Raw genomic sequence first — 20623 nt, 5'->3', positions numbered from 1 at the left:
CCTTTTGCTTTGTAAACATATACAAATGTAATTAACAGTGCTTCAAGAAAAGGCTCTATTCAAATCTGATTATTCAGTAGAAGCTAAGAACAAGTTAATCTGTTAAAACTTTGTTTTAATGAAATACAGCAGAGCAGTGCATTACAGGGAATATGTTTTTATAAATCTGCAAGGTTAAGACATTTTGCTGATCTGTTCATCAAGATACTGAAAAAGCTAAACAAATAGAAGCTTTGTTTGGTGTGTTTAAGATTCTAGTGTTATTGGAAGGTTAAACATTTATATGAATTATGCATTTGAAAGGGTGTGTGTATAAAGAATTCCTAAAGATAGGATTCAGATATGGTGTAACTTGAGTTTTGAAAGTGCTTGCATAAACTGATGTGGAAAGAAATGAGTATTTTATTTTGCTGTACCACCAAACTACACTTTTATACCATGATATTGATGGGGAGTGCATCAATATCTAGAATTTGAAGTCAGTCTTCTAACAGCTTTAACATTTGTTTTCCTCACTGTAAAGCCAGTAAATTAGCCTGTATAAACAGAATCCAACATGTATTAGGGTACTACCTGATATTCTTGAGGAGTTTAAATTGTTGACCTTGAAGACAGCTAATTTAAAATGATTGGGGACTAAAAGTGCATCCTTTGATACAAGCTCTGTGAGCTTTTAAAGTCTGAGCTCCTGTGGAATCTTATATTTCTTTAGTAATTGATTTTTGTACCAGAGTCTTTGGATATCTAAACTGTATTTGTCAACCATTTTTAACTCATTAATTTCCTATGAAAGGAAAGTCTATGAAAATCCAATTGCAAACTTTTTACAGCCATATTACAGTTACATGTTTTGATTTTATTCCTTCTGTATCATTTAAATGTTGGAGGCTGTGCAACTACTTGTTTATAATTAGATCAATGTTGTTCTCTGGACCAATAATAGATTTCAGATGACACATAATCGTCCATTTCTTCTGTCTTCAACATGTGAGATTTTACATTCTGGACTGTATGGTGAGATGTACCTTCTGGTGGTCATGTGAGAAAAGCTTCCAATTTGGTGACATGCAGAGGAGAGGGTCTATACTTTTACTCTCTGGATGGAGAATGCATCATCCTGCTGGGTTCTTTTAATCATAAAGTTCTGTTAGGAGTTGGACTGTTCTGGCGCAACAAGGTAAAATACCCCCTCATCTTGGAGATCTAAGTGAAGACATTGATCTGTGATTGCAAATCACTCTGTAGCATTTTTTTTGCTGATGTGGTCAAAAATAAGAGAGGCATGGTGATGAATGTAGTGCAAATGTAGAGTGCTGTAGCTCGGTCTCAGTCTGTACTCCACTGTTGAGTAAGCCTTTCACACAACCTGATTTCCTAGCACCTTGTGGTGGTTTTACCCTTCTGAGCAGTTGAACTTCAATACCTCTGCTTTCTCACTCTCCTTCCTCAAAGGAAAAGGGGAGAAAATACAATGGAAAAGGACTCTAGAGTTGAGATTAGGACAGGGAGATCACCCACCAATTATTGTCATGGACAAAACAGACTCAGCATAGGGAGATTAATGTAGTTCATTGCCTATCACTAGCAGACTAGAACAGCGAGAAACTAAAAGCGAACTAAAAACACCTTCCCGCCATCCACCCTCTTCTGCCTCCTCCCCTGAGCGGCGCAGAGGAACAGGGGAATGGGGGCTGCGGTCAGTCTATAGCACTTCATCTCCACCGCTCCCTCATGGTCACTCTCTTCCCCTGCTCCACGTGGGGTTCCTCCCACGGGATGCCGTCCTTCCCAAACTGATCCTGCGTGGGCTGCCCACAGGCAGCAGCTCTTCAAGAACTGCTCCCACATGGCTCCATACAATGGGATGCATCCCCCAGGTGCAAACTGCTCCAGCACGGGTCCCCCACGGGTGGCAGCTCCCCCCAGGCCCCCTGCTCCTGCGTGGGCTCCTCTCCACAGGCTGCAGCTCTGGCCCGGGGCCTGCTCCTGCGGGGGCTCTTCATGGGCCGCAGCCTTCTCCAGGCCACATCTGCCTGCTCCACCAGGGGCTCCTCCATGGGCTGCAGTGTGGAGATATACATACCTGACTTTCCATCAATTCACTGTGAATTCAAGCAACTTAGTTAAAGCTGGCAGCACAATTAGAATTGACAGCTACTCCGAATTTTCCACCTAAATCGTAGAGAGGCTGATGTACTTCATTCGGATGATGCTGATGGGTGTAATAATCTGGAAAAGACAACTTCAGGTGGTAAATGGCCACTTTGCTTCTGAACGAAATCAGCAATGTAAAGGTCAATTGTGTATTTGAATTTTTGCATGTGGACTTTACATCATTAGTTGATTGGCCTTTAATTCAAGAACATGTTTTATGAGAGATGACCTAAATCTTTCCAGAATTGTAAAAAATAGTTTGAGTATTTTGAAGTTTCAGGGAAGTATGAATATAAAAAGGAAAATATTTGTTCCAGCTGTCAAATCCTCAACTTGAAAGGAGTGCCTGTGGTAAGATATCATAAATGGAGTCATAAAAGGCATTAAAGTTGACGATGTGTTTTGGTTCATGAGTTACATTAGTTACATATATGTGTGTGTGTGTATGTGTTGGGCTAGTTTTACTTGCTGGTCTTCTGTTGTCTTTGTACATACTGGAATTGTGTAAGCTTGAGAAATTTAGTCTTTAGTTTAATAATCACTAGAGTTCTAGGAAGTCATTTTGCTTTGTTTAATTTTGTGGGTAGCATTTAAGTTCATTTTCTATTAAGTGATTGTGTTTTCAGATTTCTGTAGCTTCCAATTTTCAACTCTTCCAACTGGAATATTCTGTCTGCCTCAAGCCTCAAGCTGTCTTTTTCCTCCCTCCCTCCCTCCCTCCCTCCTTCTTTCCTTCCCTCGCTCCCTCCTCCCTCCCTCCTTCCTTCCCTCCCTCCCTCCTTCCTTCCCTCCTCCCTTGCTCCCTTCCTCCCTTCCCTCCTTCCTTCCATCCCTCCTTCCTTCCTTCCTTTTTAAGGGCTTTGATAAAAATGCTTCAACCATTCCTATGTGAGGTTAGAGATGCAATATCGTTATGACCTGATTAAACTTTGTTTCTTCTAAGCATACAGTTAAGAATCTCAAGAATCATCATGTTTTGGATATTAAATACTGTGGGAGTTATTTATTTTAGCACTGCTGGAGGACAAAACCACCCATATTTTTTTCAAGCCTTTGAAAAATATTCATGTTTACTTTCTCCATATGGAATTTTTAGAGTTCAGCTAAGTTCTCTGAAGTTGTATGTGCAAAAGCATTCATCATCATACATCCCTAGGCTGAGAGGAGCTGAGCTAGGCTTTTCTTGTTGCTTGAATCTGTTGTGGCACCAGGCACCAGAACTGGAAGCAATGTCTGCTCAGCTGTCTCCTAATTTCTAAATGCTCGTCTTTTCAACTTTAAATCTACTTTTTTAATGTAGATTTTTATGTGACAATCTGCATGTTTTCAGAAAAATTGTCATGCTGGTAACATGTTCCTTAGTGATGAATGATTCATACCTGACTAAAAATTGCACCTCCACCTCCTTTTATCAGGGCTGCCTCTGCTGTAGTTAATTTACAAGCGTTTGCACTTTTAAGCCATCCACTGTGGCTTACGGCATCCTTAGGTTGAATTTCCACTGTGGATTGCAGCAGCTGCAATTTCTAGGGCTTTGGCTCTCTGGATTAAAGGATTAGAAAGAGAGCTTGCACCTATTTAGAGCAGCTGAGGGGTACTAAGCCCAGCTACATGAGGTGAAGAAAGAATGAACTGAAATTTAATCAGTGCCACTCTGAAGACAAACGGAAAAGCACTTCTTTAAAAGTTTCCTACACAGAGAAAAGGTGCTCCTACAGATTGTGCATTGTGTAAGGCCAATTGGTACCCAGAACAACTGGTGTGAAGATTTCTTAATGAAAGTTTAATACTAGCTGAATCACTCCCTCCTAGTCTTAACTTCCCTGCTCTTGAAATCCTTTCCCGACTTAATACAATAGTGCTTTGTCAAAGATACAGTGTTCATGATCCCGAAGGAAAATCAACATCACCTTTTACTACTTTGTTCTTTTGTTACAAAGTAGTCAGTATTACTACTCTTTTGGTTGAAATTAATCAGTAGTTGTTCAACTTGGTGTTTCCAGTCTATTGGCTATAGAGCATTGTATGCAGATTTAACAGTTTTCCTTTTTGCTTTAAAGTCGTAATTAACATTTCAGGTTGTAAGACTTGAGTTTCTTTTATGGATTCCCAAATTTCTAATTCTTTGCTTGTTTTTTCTCTGTCTATACTTAAAAATGCTCAGTCAGTATTACAGTTGCAAATTCATGAATTAAAAATATTGTTATAGTTGATTGTCTTCTCTGACTGCTTGTGTATATGTACTGGCAGAGGGTTGGGCACATGAAATGCAGTTCTACTCAGCTTTTTATGTCACCTTCTTCACTCTGTGTGAAGTAAATAAAGCGGGAGCTTTATGAATGCAAAGGCAGTGCAGGAGGAGGTGCATTGGGGTCAGGAAGGGAAGGGGTATGGCTCACTTACAGCCTGCACTGCTTTAACACAAAGCCTTACCCTAGGTGTTGGGACTTCCATATCAGTTCTGCATGATGTTTTGTTTTTAAAACAGTGCTTGGCTTCTTTCTTTATTCCTGTGCATTGCCAGGAAATGGCAATGGTACAATTAAGGCACAAAGCAGAGAGGGGTTAGCAAATCATGAACTGTTTTTAATTTGCCTCATTAAGCTGCTGTTAACTGCTTAAAGCCATCTGTTTAAAAATAATTTACACATCTTAAGTTTGCTCTAGAGAGCAGGTAGACCTTCATTAGAGCAGGTTTTCTTATTAATGTTATCTTTAGGAGTCTTTAAGTTGTTGTGGAAAATATCTTACTGCTTACTGAACCAAACTTTCACTGTAAACAGAAGGAGATGAATTGTTCTTAACTTGGAGTCTGCTGTCATAACTGTATTCTTGGGAACCACTGTGGTTCATTTAGAAAATGTCTGGCTCAGAAGGAAGTTATTTACAGCCATTAGGTAGATCTGGGTGTTAGAAAGAAGAATGAGCTGAATAGATGCCTAGTGTCTGTATTATTTACTTTAGGCTAAGGCTACCATTCCAAGAATTAATCCAGAAAAGGAATAACAGACAGTGCCTCAGAGGTAACTGAGGAGGGGAGGCCCGGCAGTCTTGGTCCTGGAAAGCTGTTTGAGGAGAAACAACTTTATTTGTCTAGCCAGATTTATAAAGAAATAATGTCATTTACAACGAACAAATCATACAAGAGCCACTGACTCTCCCTCCTATCCCAAGCTCAGATTGATTGTCATTTCAGAAGGATACCATGCACTGTCTTTTCTGACCTGCCATGTGTTTCTGTGGTTTGCTGTGAAATGATTGTCCTTGTTCTCTTCAGAGGAGGGTGCTTCAGCAGTGAGCTAATTGATTGCTGATCTGAATAAAATCATTTGGAGTGAAACTTGCCTTAGAAGTACCAGATGATGTGAGAATTTAAAGGTCTTCCACTCAACCTGTAGGAAAGAGGTGAATGTGATTTTTGGATTATTAGCTGAGACACATTAATACTTGATTAAATATATGTCTTTTATAGGTAAATGCAAAGCTCATTAAAATACTGCTATGAAATTGAGTGTGTGTTTTTTTTTTTTTCAATTGCATGCTGTTTATTAAGAAGGAAAATGCCAATATTTTTCAGGATGTAAATCTTTTGAAATGGGCAAAAATGTTGCTATGCCCTGTAAATATTTTTGTACTTCTATTAAGATTTTATTTAGCTTTAACTGGCAAGGAGGAAGCCTGCAAACAGACTGACTGTGCAGGTTTGCACATACTTGCAGGTGTATAATAAACAAGGAAAAATGCAGTGCTTTTTGTAATTGCTTTTGGTTGCAATTGTTGAAGGTATTCTTTGCAACTGCAGTTACTATGCCTTTTAATTTAAAATAAGACTTTCCAAGGAATCTTTGACTGGAATCCTTTCATGTTTGAAAAAAGTCACCAAGGCCTACTCTTAATAAAGTATAATAAAATAAAAAGAAATGAAAAGGAGGGGAGCAGAGGAAGGAATGAAAAAATACCTTAATTTGTCTTCCATTGGAAGGAAGTAATGTTCTAAAAATATGTAGTTGTCATTGAATAGAATATGTGGCTTCTGCCATACTGGATATGCCCTCATACTTCTGTTCTCTTTGCTATATTTGTCTTTATCTGCAAAGAATTTTCCTTCAGGATTTCACTGTGAAATAGTTTTTCACAGTAAAAACCTTTAAATGCTATGCAACTGATTAAATAATGCTTATAGATCTAATTAGTGAAAAATCAATTTCCAAATTTGCAAAATACTTATAAACATTTTAAACATAATACCTTCACAACTGTCTAAAGAGTAGCTAGTGCCAGGACCCTATTACAAACTATTATTCAAATCATGAACTGTCCTTTTTCATTCTCTGGATTGACATGCAAGGTTGGGGTTGATTTAAAAAAAAAACAAAACAAACAAGCAACAACAAAAAAACACTTCAAAATATTCTATGCATAAGACATTTTTGAGTAAAACATTTTGAGCTGAGCTGAATTAAATCTCTGAATCCATCTGACCTGTTTCTCAAACAGCAGGAGAATATGATAACCAGCATAGACCTTATGATGATAAGTTTGGGTAGGGAGCTGTGTTTATAGGAGAGGAAGGTGTGTGATGACCCAAATCTACAGTTTTCACCATTTATGGATTCATTAAGGGATTTTGAAAAATACTTTTTGGCATTTCCATGCTAAGTAAGAGCAAGTTGTTGAAGTCCCAACAAAAAGTTGTTTGATTTTCAACCATTTCTAGTTAGAGTCCTTACACAAACTGCAGTGAATTCTGCTTAAGCAACATCCTCTGACCCTAGAAGACAACCTGAGGAAGATATTGCCAGAGCTGCAGGTAGTGCAGCAGTAGATGTTGGAAATCTTGCTGTGCTTAAACCTTAGCTCAGCTGCTGTGGTTGCTTCCTTTTTAGTCCCAACCTTTTTCTGCTGTTTTTTGCAGATGGGAGAGGTCAGGTAAATATCAACAGCTGTATCTGCATACAGCAAGTTTCCCTGAAATACTGCTTCCCTCCTGTGTGAAAGGTTTCCTGTGCTTTCCTCCTGCCTGTGATGTCTTGTCATGTGTGACCACTGAATATATTTCATTTCACCATTTCCTGCTGCTGAAGAAATGGCACAGAATCAGTTTGCCCCTTCTGACAGGTCTTTCCTGTGGTCCATCTGTGAAGGGCATAAGCTGGGGAGTGGCAGCACGGTGTTTAATGAATGAGGAGCCTTGAAAACTGCTCATATATCAGAGTTGGTGTGAGGTATGCAAAATGGCAATAAACAAAACAATACCGCAGAGAGCTGTGAGGCCCTCAGAACCTCTTAGCCTTACCATGTTTGCATCCCACTGGTTGAGTGGGAGGAAAATCTGCATCTGAGAGTCTTGCACAGCTCTGTTCTCTGAACACATGAAGAAGGTGCAAAAAAGGCTGCCTTGGAGGTGGCTCTATGCTCTGTCCTGATGTGACTTGCTTCCGTATTCCTTGTACTTTCATCTGAGACAAGAAGGAATGTGGAGGAGGAGGAGAGCTGCTGACAGGACACAAAGACAGTTCTCAAATGACTGTGTGAAGAAGCAGAGGTGAAACAGGGAGTGCTTCTGATAATTGACTTTGGAAATCCACCTGTACATGGATTTCTTATTTTAAGAAATAAATCTTTCCTGCTCATCTCCCTGCTCTTGCATGCCCTGAACCCAGCTGGAGCTTCTACAAGAGGAACGCTGCTCAGAGATATTCAGCAGCCCTGTCCTGGCTGGGGACTGAGTGCATCTGTGAAGGAAACCTGGTGGAGTAGCAATGCTGGCAGCAATCTCTAAAGTGATGGAACTCAACTGAAGAGGAGGCAGCGGCTTAACAGAAGTCGTTTTAAGCTATATTTCTTGTGAAGACAGTCCTTGAGTAGTGCTGACGTGAGCTGTAACTTTGAAGTCTTGGGATGATTTATTTTTTTCTGAAAACCGCAGACCCTTAGTTCTCATGTCGATGTAAGAATATAATTGTTCTTTGAAGATGTAATTTCTGGTCTTTGCGTTTGCGGAAGAAAATGGCCTGAATGCCCTCTTACAGCTTAGAACTAGATAGCATATGAAAGTTCACTGCCTGTAGTTAAATCACTGAATAGCTGGGTGTGAAAAGGCTCTCAGAGTTACTGAGATGTAAGAAAAGGGTATGAAATTATTTCCACCAAACTCAGAACCTGAAGACAAATGGGGAAGCTAAAGGCTTTCCATTTGTTTCTACATATGCCCTTCTAGGGCATGACAGTGCTTTACAAGAAGAAGGACCAGAAGGAGAAGTTCTACCTTTTGTTCTACACCTTTATCCCAGACAGGCTGCAAGTAATACCACCTTTCTGAGGAACATTAAAAAAGGAAATATTGTTTGTTTCTTTCTTTCTTTCACCCAGTAAAAGGGAAGTTGTGTGACTATATCACAACTGTGCTTAGGACACTGAATTTCTGTAATTGTGACCATATTGTTCTTAAACATTTCCTTACCCTGTATTGAGCAGACTGACTGCTCTGGTGCCAGCATTATGGGGGTTGTAATACTGAGAATAATGAAGTTATGCACTTTTCTGGTTGGAACTGTGTATTAAATCTTGGAGGTCATATTACTTTTTGAATGAAGGGTGTACTGAGGGAGTGCTTGTCATGTCTGGAACAGGAGGTCTAAAACTGAGTCAGGTCATCAGTAGGCTATGTGTGATGATATCTGATAGTCACCCAGACAGCAAACATAGGTGCTTCTTATGTCTGTCAGCACAGAATAGTGATGACAGTACTTGTGAAAGGCTACCTCTGCAAGACAAAGAAAAGATGGCAAAAAGGAAATCTGTGCATTAGGAGGTCTGGGTTATGTGATGCTGGATTATAGTAGTCAAGCAGTCTGGCTACGGCACACGATGTGGCTGCTCAGGCATGGTGGAACAGAGCAGGGCTTGTGTTGTATACTATTTACTTCCCTTTCAACTGGAGGAATTTAAAGAAGAACATTTACTCTTGAGAAATTCATTAGTATGTTAAGTAAATGTCCTGTTGGAAATAAAAATCTCCTGGAAAAATTAGATTCCTTACAGTTGATGATGGTTTATAGCCAGCCACATGACCTAGTTGCATCCTGGATACTGAGCTTTTATGTTTTTTTGTACATATGCATGTATACACACACAACCCTAGTAGCAAAACAATTATGTTCTGTGGAATTAAGTAAAAACTTCAGTTAAATTAAATTTGTGATATGAGGGATAGCCTGTGTAGAAAGGCAAGTAGTGAGCACGGAAAATTGCATTGTCTGCAGTGGCTATCCATGTCTATGAAATGAGTTCAGAGGGGATACAGTACAGCTTTGTCCTACTAAACAGGCTTAAAATACTTATAATTCAAAATAGTATAACTTAAAAATGTAAGTTTATATTTTAAATTATATTTAAGGTGCTATTATGTAACTTCTTCAATTTTTCTTTTGCCTCTTTCCTTCCTGCAGATCATACATCCGTGGGCGGGCTGGGAGACAGTTTTTATGAATATTTATTGAAAGCCTGGCTTATGTCAGACAAGATGGACACAGAAGCAAGGAAAATGTACGACGATGCAATTGAGGTGATTATAATTCACTGAGTTTTCTTGTACAGTGGAATTTAAGCATATTTGATAATTGAAAAAAATCAGCAACACTTAGGACTTGTTTTGATTATGTAAGTTTTAAGAAATCAAGTGATGAATAAGACTAGCTTTCATTTTAAGTAGTATAAAAAGTATTATTGTGAAATATGTCTGATGCAGATTATTGCACTAAAAATATCATATCATCCAAAATGTTGTAAAGTAAAACTCCAAAGCATATTTTATTAGAAATAGCTCTAACAACTCTAAGATATGCAGAATGGCCGAATTATTTTTATCCAGTGTTCAGAAACATTTGAGGAGTTGAAGTCCTGAATTGTTTTAATCTTCAAATTATTTTCTCAAGTGTTTAATGCTATATTGAATATTCATCTTGTAAGATGTAATTCATACCCATTCCTTGTTCTGTAGGTCTTTTGTAGTATGATCTTGCTTCCTCTCACAATTCAAGTAGTGTCTGCCCAAGCAGACCAGTAAAGGCAGTCCAGTGGGATTTTTCAGGGGCCTTTTTGTGGTGACTCTAAGCTTTATGTCACCCAACTGTTATTTCTGAGTTTTCCCATGCACAGCCATCTTTCGTCAGACTCACTTGTACCCATATATACCCATGTGCCTAATCTACAGTTAAGAAGAGTAATCAAGCTAGCTTTAGTCTAGTTAGCTATGATGCCAACAGCAGCAGGGATTGTGTGATCTTGTCCTCATGCAAATTCATATTTGGTGTCAAACTTGTTCTGTGCTTTGTGCATGCCATGTTTTTTTCAACACAAGCTTTCAAAGCTTAGTTTTAGTGCAGGCAGTCTCCTGAACCAAAATCCTTGTTCTTGGAGTTCTGGAAATTCACATTTAAAAAATTTATATAATAAAATTCCAGTTCAAAATGTTTTGAAACTGTAATGTGTCTTATTTCTGACCTGAATTTGGCTAAACTTTGGCTTTCAGATACTTGATTTTTTTCCCCTTGTTTTAAAGGGCTATCAGCTATAATGTAGCTGGTTACTGACAAAGGTATGATGGGCATGCACTTCCAAAACAGATATGTGATTTCCTCTAATCTCACAACATGAGCAGGCTTTGAATTATTTCTCAAGCTCTTTCCTAAGTATTTTCCAGTGTTATAAGTGTGTGGAGGCAAGAATTGGATATTTAGTTTCTGTAATGGTTCTGCTAATGTGTCATCACCTGATTTCTTCTCAGCTTCTTGTCTTTGCCCAGCCAAGAGCTGTGTTTGCACTCTTAACCTTTGTATGACACTGTCATCCATTTCCCAGTTGGTTTTACTCTGAAGTTGGTTATAGCATTTTTGATTTACTGCTTTCCTACTATTGTGATTTACATTCCCAATTCCTCGATGTGCAACCTTATACTTATCTCTGCTAAAACATGATTGTTCAGGTGAAACCCATTTTATCACTTGCTCTGAATGAATTTACAGGGCTGACTTTTCCTTTATCACTATCTATAGCTCCATCAATTTTTGCGTCTTCTGCAAATTTTTTTAGCATTTCTTCTCTTGCAGATTATCGGTAGATATGCTGCCTACCATTGATTAAAATATCCTTGCAAAATATTGATGGGATGAAGATTATTCACAATTTTTTATGTTGATCTGTTCTGGAAGACCAGTTCTTAATCTGTTTCATATGTGCTGCCTTGATTTTGTTTAGGACTAATATTTTGTACAATACCAAGGATTATACTAATACTCCTAATGATATCAGCATGCAATTGTCAATCAAACACTTATTTTTTTCAAGCTACATAACTAATTTTACATGGTTCTTTCATTAATCTTTTCCAATACTGTTACAGCATCAGCTATTTCCCAGTCCTTTCAAACTTTGTTAGCTTTCCAGTGTTTGCTTAAGTCAACAGTCAACTTGCTTAAGTTCAAAGCAGTAGCTGAATTCTTTCAGTAGTCTTAGATGCAGTGTGTTGGGTCCTGTGGGGTTAAAAATGTTTTTTTAGCAGTTGACATGTGGTTACTCTTGAAATATTTTATTCTGACTCAAAGTTATTATGGTGGGCACTTGAAAATTAGAGAATATAAACTTTGATTCTCTGCACTGTAAGCCCAATCTAACAAATGTTTTGCATGGGCAGATCTCCATCTCTGGAGATACGGCAAAGCAAATTTGGTACTGGAGAAAAGGATGGTGTGGACAGGAGGGAGAAGGAGCTGAGCTGCTTCTGCTTCTCATGTGATATGACCTGTAGTGCATCAGAATGTTGCCTTTTTGGCTTCCTCTCAGACAACAACACCCACGTGCATTTGAGTTTTCGTGAAACATACTGATTTACACATTTTGGAACATCCTTCTGGATCAGGGTTTGTGTTTATCCGAAGTCCTACTTGACACTGAAAGATATGTGCAAAGAATCAGAGTAGGATTTGTTTTACGTAATTGCATATTGAATTTTAAATGAAAATCTCAAAATATTTTCAGAGCCCATTCCCTTACTGTTCTTTGGTTGTTGCCCATATCACAGGTCTTCCTTCAGAGCTGACAATTTTAATTTGTTTTTCAAAATGTTGAGCAAAATCTTATTGTCATTTATGCAAGCAGAAGGGTAAGAGTGTAAAATAGATTCTTCCTACTCATAGTACAGAGCTGGAAATGTTCTCAGCACCCACCAGACAAAAAGAAGGTATCTGTCCTGCCACACTCTACTCCCTTAGCTTATGTAAAAGGGAAAGTAGAAGATATACCACCACACCCTCCCTCTCAAGTCTTGCAGTAGACAGTGGCATGCCATTCCTTGGAGATACTAAGAGGAAGAAGGATGACAGCACCTGTTTTTCAGATGTTCTGATTCCCAATCCATGGCATATACAGCCTTAGCTAGGTCACTACATACTTCATAACAAGAGTGTGAACAAATTATGTTATCCACAACATCTGCATGCTCCTGAAAGACATTAGTGGAGTCTGGAGTCTTCTGCTGTAAAGTACAATTCATTTCAATGTCCTACTATGTAGATTCACAGCTGTGATAAGAGCTGAAATATTGAAACTTTTTGAGATTTTTTTTTGTTCTGGTGATAAATGCTGAGCATGGGCTTCTTTGCTTTCAACATCATCAGGTGGATCTCCCACCCAGCCTGGTTTAAAGTGCCTTTTTTTACCTTCTCACATTGGCTGGAGGTAGGGAAGTTTCCTTTTGATCTGTTTGCTCTGAGTGCTCTAATCTGTCAGACTTAGAAAATTGATCCATGCTCTTTGTTATTGCACAGCCAATGCCAAAGATCCATGCTCTTTGTTATTGATAGCCAAAAGAATGATCCAATAGTGTTCAACTATCACAACATAGCAAATACTACTGCAAGACAGCTCAGAAAATGCAATTTTTATGTAATCATAGAATCACAGAAAGTATGAATATCAGAGACAACATTGTGTTCATATCTCAGACTCTTGTTTCTGGAATTTAACTAAAGAAACTTCTTCCATCAGTTAATCTCACATCTCTGATGTGAAATAAGTTTTCTTTGGGAGCTTAAGTACACATGTCCACTCTAGTGCATGTGTACTCATCATGGTCAAGCTGGATGCCATTGCAGTCCAATACCTATTGGACTGCTCTGTGGCCCCAGCCATCCAACCCAGGGTACAAATGTCAAATTTTTTCCAACCTTCTCAAGCTTTTCCTATCCACCAGGAGCAGTGCTCCCTGCAATGCCCAGGTGTTCTTTGTCAATAACTCTAAATATTAATTGTCCTTTTTATACAGTTAGCAATCAGGAGATTGTTGAATGATGCAGTATTTTAAGAGGATTGCATTTATTTTCTTTTTGAGGATGCTTCCTTTGCTACTCTTTTAAGATGGTACTTAATTATTAACTAGCTAACAGAACTTTATTTTCAGATTTCAAATACTACTTCAAATACTACATTCAAATACTCTATACACGAGACAGTGATGTTCAAGTTCAGAACAGACTCTGTTCAGAAGAGGGGTACATGGCAGCTAGATGATGTTCTTCAGTCAAATTCAGAGAGCAAGTCTGGCTCTGCACAGTAATTGTATTCCCCTGAAAATGCACCTGCAACCATTTCCTCCTCAACAGTTACAAAATTGCTGAAAGATCAATTCAAAAAATTTTTGGAAAAAAAGTGTTCCTCCAGTAAATAAGTAATCCAAACCCTTTTAAGCCTTCTTGTTACTCATAGCAAAAAGTGGCTACCTCTAAAAAGAACTCCAAGTTTTATGTACCATATAGTCAAAAAAATCCCATCAATTTTGTCCAAGATAACTGAATCAATGGAGCTAATGCTATATTTTAGTATCATCTTCAGTGGCATAATTTTCAGCAGCTCCAATCTTTCCTATAGCAGTGCTTTCAAGACAAATGAGTCTTGTATAGTTAACTACATCAGGCGTCCCAGCAGTAGAAGCCACAGTATTGTAGCAGTCATCAATACCAATTTGAATGATTGTTACACAACCACTCTGGCAGCTGTCTAAGACTTAGTAGTTTCTGCTCTGTCAGTTATTTCTGCATTCTTTTCACTAGATCCTGCCACAAGCACACACTTCAGATCTGTCAGTGGTATTAGTGAAGAAGTGAAGCCAATGGGAATGCAGATCAGCGCTTGTCTGTCATTACTTTGAGAATACATGGGCTCAACAGATGATGGTAGTGAACTTTACCATCTAAACGATGTCTCAGTCCTGAGGACAAGTAAGGAGCAGGATCCAACTGATAACAGTAGTCATCTCCCTGCAATGCACTGGATTGGCTTTTACCTAATGCATTCACTTTGACTGTGTGGGGACTACAAGATCTGCACTGGCTGTATGGCTGAGGTGTAGATTCCCATCATTATAATCATTCAGAAAAGTTGCTGCAAGCACTGCAGCATCTCAAGTCAAGAAGATATCAGAAAACAAAGTACACATACAACTATTTCCAATTAGTATTTATATTATCATCTTCCCCAGGCTCCTAATCCTAAGAATTCTGTTTTGTTTGTTTTTTTTTTTCTGATAATAATTTCAATAATTCTGTTGTGCTTTTGTGTGTTTTGTTGTTGCTACTTTTTTAGTTTTTTTTTTTTTTTTCTGTTTTTTGGTTTTGGTTTTTTTCCATTGGGGTACTGTTGAAGAAAAATTTAGAAGACTGTCAGATGCTATTTCAGAATGTGGATGGAGGACTGCTGTCAAATTTTGCTGGGTTCAATACAGCTGCTTTGACAGCCTTGTAGTACTTCAGCACTGTCTTTTTTTTTTTTTTTTTTTTTTAATTTGGAATATCTACTGTCACAGCTATTTCACTGTTTAGTTTTAAATTTGAATGATAAGTTACAAACTATGTATATGTTACCTTAGTCTGTATGGTAACAACCCATATGGCTAGCACTGGGTAGATACCAATGATACAGCTGTGTGAAGCAGACATGACCTCCGCATCCAAGATAATCACTGCAGTTGTATGCAAGATCCTCTGTGCGGTCTCAGGTCTCAGTATATCACATTTCAGTGCAAAATATAGTTGTGCACCTTTGGGGTATCATTTATTGTAGGCATCAGAAAAGTAGTGGAAAGGAGTAATAGGTCACTTCTGTAGTAGATCTTGGGGATGGGAGGGAGAGTAAAAATGCCTTTTTAATGGCACTTTAATCCTTCAACTCTAATCAGCCTTGGAGTACTCTGACCAGTACTTTCATGCACTTTAAAGGAAGTTGTGAACCCAGCAGATGGTTATGTGTGGAAGTACAAAAGAAATTTCTGGAAAGAAGGTAGGAAAAATGTCTCCATGGTAAAGAAGATAATTATAGTGGACTCAAACTGTCATGTAACTAGAAAGTTGTTACAAGAAAAAAGGTACAATGCTAAAGAGAGTAGGTGTGGGAAAGGAATTCGCAGGTGGCTTTGCGCTGTTTCACACGTCCCTGAATTAGAGATAATGAGGAAATAAGTGGTAGAAACAAAAACTTGAGCAAGGTCGAGATAAATTAACTTGGCTACAGTGTTAAAGATGAGCTTTGGGCAGTGGCCAATTGCTGGCTGGCTTGAGGCGCGTGTCTGAGGGTCTCTAACCAATTGTATGACAGATTCGGGCGCGTGGACAGCACATGGGGCTACAGGAAAAGTATATGTAGTGGTGAAAAATGGCAATAAAGGTCTCCTGTTCAAGAGCCATCAGGAGTCTGTGTCTTTCATCCCTTCAAGTAAGTACTGCAGTAGATGGCAGAGATTATCACCCTCTTTGAAAGAGGCTTAAGTAAATGCATTTTTCCATGTATTTTGCAAACTTTGGAAAGTTACTGTTCTCCAAACAGTACCAAAAGAGTACCATTTTATAAATCACAAGCAACAGTATATATTGGTACAAATGTGCAAAGAAAAAACAGCTGTAACTTCATCTGTTAATAATAGTGCTTTTTGTGAACACCTATTCTAACCCTCACCCATTCTTTACCTGTGTGCAATCAGAAGGCTGCTGTGGAGAAGCTAAAAGGTGGCTGGAGCATTCCTGTCACTTTCTATTAAAGGCTGACTGAGAGTACAAGTGGTTCATTTATGTTTATTGCTGACCAAAAGCATCCAATTTGAATTTGTTTTCTGAGTACACACAGACTGTACAGTAGAACATTTATTTACTTCTCAGAGTTAACAGGTAGACAAACAGCCATGTGAGCCATAAAATGTGATGAATTCTCAGATAAAATTGCAGTGTCATCTGTGTTTTGACTTTCCTGTGGCTGGTCTCAATAGCATCGTTTAGCAGGTAGGGTATTTTTTAATGTTCATTGAAATTGTATTCTTACAGCTGTTTGTTCCTGTAGTGCTCAGAAGTGAGTTTGGCAGAAGAAAAAAATATTTACTTTTTGAAAACAGTATTTTATTCTTTAAAGAAGTGTTAGTATGTAAAATTTGCATTTAAAACAGTATTTGAAAGTTCTCTTAATCTTCTTGTAGGCCATAGAAAAACATCTCATCAGAAAGTCCAATGGAGGACTGACCTTCATTGGGGAGTGGAAGAATGGGCACCTTGAAAGAAAGATGGGCCATTTGACCTGTTTTGCAGGGGGAATGTTTGCCCTTGGAGCAGATGGTTCCCGAGATGACAAAGCTGGACATTACTTGCAGCTTGGAGCTGAAATTGCACATACTTGCCATGAATCATATGACAGAACAAGTAAGATGCATTGCTAATTTAGTTATTTCAGTAGTTGAAATACAGAAATTATTGAAGTTGTTTTTAAGAGTTGTTATGGACCTGTTCCTTGTCTAATATTGTTTTTAATACCAGTGTAATTTTCTTAACATCCGTGTGTTTACTCTGATCTCCACCATGGTAAGTAAATGCAAAAAACAGACTTTTTATAGTTCCCTCCTGCATGTTAATCCATATCTTTGCATCAGTTGGCAAAGATATGTTATGTGGGTGCAGGGAGGAAAGAGTATGTGTGAACTCTTGTCCTCCCAGATATGTAGGGCAGTTTCTCATTTCATACATACCATTTTTACAGTTATGTAGGATAAGAAATTTGATAAGTGCCGTTTTTTTGGTTTTAGTAGTAGTAGATTATGGGTAAGTACAATTAAACGTGAGAGGATGGAGATTACTAAATTGGGAGGTGGCCAAAGCCTAATGAGGAGGCAGTGTTACCATTGGGCTGGATATTTCTCAATTTAGTCTTTTGGACCAGGTTTTCTTTTGCCTTAAATAGTGACCTTGATGCATAAAGTTGGATTGTGCTGATTGTGCTTACTGTGGCCAAAAAGTCAAAAGAAACGGTTAAAACAGAAGAGTCTCAGAGTATGGAACAGGAAGACCTTGGAGGACTGGACTGTCAGAAAGAAAAAGTTACTACAAAAAAGGCAGGAGCTTGTTCTGTAAACTGGAAGTTGAAAAATGCCAGTGCAGCCCTAGTCTGTATCAGGTAAAGAATTTTCAAGAGAGATAAGTGAATATTTACACTGCCTTAGAAGACATGTATAATTTGTCATCCAGAATACTCTGTACAAATCTGAATTTTGAAGCAGAAAGAATGCAGAGAATGACCAACAGAATAATGAGAGTGACAGAGCTTTTATTTTACAGTAGGAAAATAAGAGATGTTGGCCTGCCTATATGAGAAAAATAATGACCAAGAAGGAAATACATTTGTTGTCATATTAAGGGATAAACACTGAAAAGAAATAGAGCTATTTTAAGACACAAGCAACACAGTTATACCAAGAGCAAGAACTGTATGCTCGCCATGGATGAATGTAGGCTAGAAATTGTAAATGGCCTTGTGGGTCCATCACAGAAGCTTCTGAAATACCTTGCTAGTAGAAGTAAAGGGGAACTAAAACTCCAAGCAGTTTTAAGATGTGAATTCCTGTATTTATTCACAAGGATTACATAGTGTCATTGTATCATCACTTGTAATTTTAAAAAATTCAATTTGGTGGTTAGGAGAGATACTTTCATCGGTGTAGTAATAGCATAAAGAAAAAGAAAAAAAAATAAGCCTACAGCCTATTGCACCTACGTGTCTTGCTGGGTCAAACAAAGTTTCAGTCTCAGCCCACAGGGTTCCATCTCTGCCTTATTACATAACACTGTTAGTTGGGAATTGCATAGTTTTTTCATAGGAGCAGATGTGGAGGAAGGATGAGACCCAATTTTGGACTTAAAAGGACTATTTACACTCATACATGTGCTCAGTTCTGGTTGGTGATAGAGAACATCTTACCTATACAGAGAAGAGGACTTCTGTCTCTTGATTTCAAGGATGCCTTATTCCACATCTCAGTCAAAACAGATAACAGGAGATAGTTATGTTTTGTGGTAGACATAGACCAATTCCAGTTCAAAAGTCAGTTTCTTGACCTCTGTACAGATCTGTTTTTTCACATGGAACCTGGCCACCATAGTAAACCAACTCAGGTAAAAGTGTTTTCTTTTATTACCCTTGGGGACTGATTATTCAAAAACAGGTTAATCATTTCCTTCAAGTTAGCTTTGGGCAGTTAAACTATGTTGATACCCTGCTATTTTTTGGGACCAAATCTGAAGTCACTTGCAGACCTACCCCTAGAGAAAAATTTGCTGTCCTATGCATGTTGCTTTCTCAAGTTGAGTCCAAGTCTCCTTGTCCAAATACAAGGTGGTCTGTCTACACGACAGCCTTCTCCTACATGGCTTGTTACAAGTTTTTCCTTAATCCTTCTAGATGTTACTACAACCTTTGTATTGTCTTTCCCACCAGATTGCATTCTCTTAGCACTTAAGTTACCCATTTCATCTCTCATGATGCTGTCTGCTCCACAGTGCTGATTAGTACAGAGGAGTTGGAAAGTCCTTGCAACTTTTCCTGTTGTATTTCCGTGGACATCGTTTCCCAATGACAATTAGGATCTCATGTAATCAATGACGGGCTTATGCAGGGACTCGGTCACTCCGAAAATCTGATTTACCTGTCAAGGTTCTGCAGGAATATCTGGGGGAAGACTTAAGACTCCTGAGTTGTAGCCTGGAAAATTGACTGGGGATATCCTGAGAAGCTCAGGCTCTTGCTATGGCTCTATGAAAATCCCTGTAGATTCTGTTCAAGCTGAGGATCAGTCTAGCAGTCCCTGTGGGATGCCTTTCTAATTCACCAGCTGGAGGAAGCTGATGGTCTTTGGAAGGTACAGCCATGATTCTGTTCTGCCTCTGAGTCAGTAATATTTCCCGAGTCCACATACTCTTGTGGTGTGTAATCCACACATGCCTCTGTTTCATACCTACTCTGCTTTTGTTCTGTAGCATAACCTATTGATAGATTATTGCTGCAGTCATCCTAAATCTCCCATCCTTTGACAAGAGATTTTGAGATTTTTCTGTAGTGAGGCGTGCAGTTTGAAGAGAAGATAGTGAGAATTAAAGATGCAACACATGCTTTGATCTGTCTGGGCATGTACTGGGACAGCACAAGGGGTCATAATGCTGTCAGTAGGCTTCGGTAAGGCTAAAATTTTCACTTATTCATGCTGCTAGGTTTGTCAAAGTTTAAGCTTGTATGTGGACTGCACACCTTGAAGTATTCTGGTTACTGAGGATTAGTTCTGTTTTACATGCTTGCACCATTGAGAGACATGGCAAAGGCATAGAATAACTAGTAACGTGGAAGCCATAAATGATAGTGAAAAAAAGATGTCCAGTGAAACAAAAAGAACAGAAATACCATGAGGAAATCAAACTGAATAATTTCCTTTCCTAGGTATTGTAGAGGTTAAATTAATAAGCAAGATCATCTGTATAGGTGGCAGAAAGTGATGATTTACAGCACACAGTATTTTAGAAAAATATACCATCACTTATACATAAGAATTTTCTCACCTATTAGCTGATAGTACATAAAGTATTGATCACACAGAGATTATTTTGTGATGAAGTTTCTTGCACATATTTAAAGTTTCTGACAAGACCTGCTCTCAGAATCTGGGTGTAGCAGTAGGTGTTCTTTTAAGTGTGACAACACCAATGCAGAATAAATCCAATGAATAAGATTTCAGCTGAGACATTGTTAAGATATGACCAGATGCTGTCTCTGTCCCAAGACTCACAGAAGGCAACTAAACGTGGAATAATGATTACTTGTTTTTGTAAGAAGTGTAAAATAACAATGTACCTTGATGGAATTGTTCAGAAAGTCTCAAACAAAAATATCTTGAAGAACTTCTGTAGTCCCAAAGCTGGGACTGTAGCTCCCATCTCTGGGCCCGGCCATCCAGCCAGTTTTTAACCCAGCAAAGAGTGTGCCAGTCCAAGCCATGGGCTGCCAGCTTCTCCAGAAGACTGTGTCGAAGGCTTTGCTGAAGTCTAGGTAGACTATGTCAACAGCCTTTCCGTCATCCACCAGGCGGGTCACCCGGTCATAGAAGGAGATGAGGTTG

At 38.6% G+C, this 20623-nt stretch overlaps 1 protein-coding gene across 1 annotated transcript in view; it reads left to right on the top strand.

Moving 5' to 3' along the window:
• The window catches only part of MAN1A2 (mannosidase alpha class 1A member 2), a 145891-nt gene that overhangs the window by 108532 nt on the left and 16736 nt on the right, over positions 1-20623 (top strand). The window contains exons 9-10 of the mRNA XM_035569582.2: positions 9606-9721; positions 16670-16889. Coding sequence (XP_035425475.1) covers positions 9606-9721; positions 16670-16889 — 336 coding nt within the window. The remainder of the gene's footprint in view (positions 1-9605; positions 9722-16669; positions 16890-20623) is intronic.

The sequence above is a fragment of the Cygnus atratus genome, chromosome 1, assembly GCF_013377495.2.
Source record: "Cygnus atratus isolate AKBS03 ecotype Queensland, Australia chromosome 1, CAtr_DNAZoo_HiC_assembly, whole genome shotgun sequence".
Classification (NCBI taxonomy): domain Eukaryota; kingdom Metazoa; phylum Chordata; class Aves; order Anseriformes; family Anatidae; genus Cygnus; species Cygnus atratus.
Note: the sequence above shows the minus strand (reverse complement) of the source record. Positions and strands in the feature narration are given on the sequence as shown.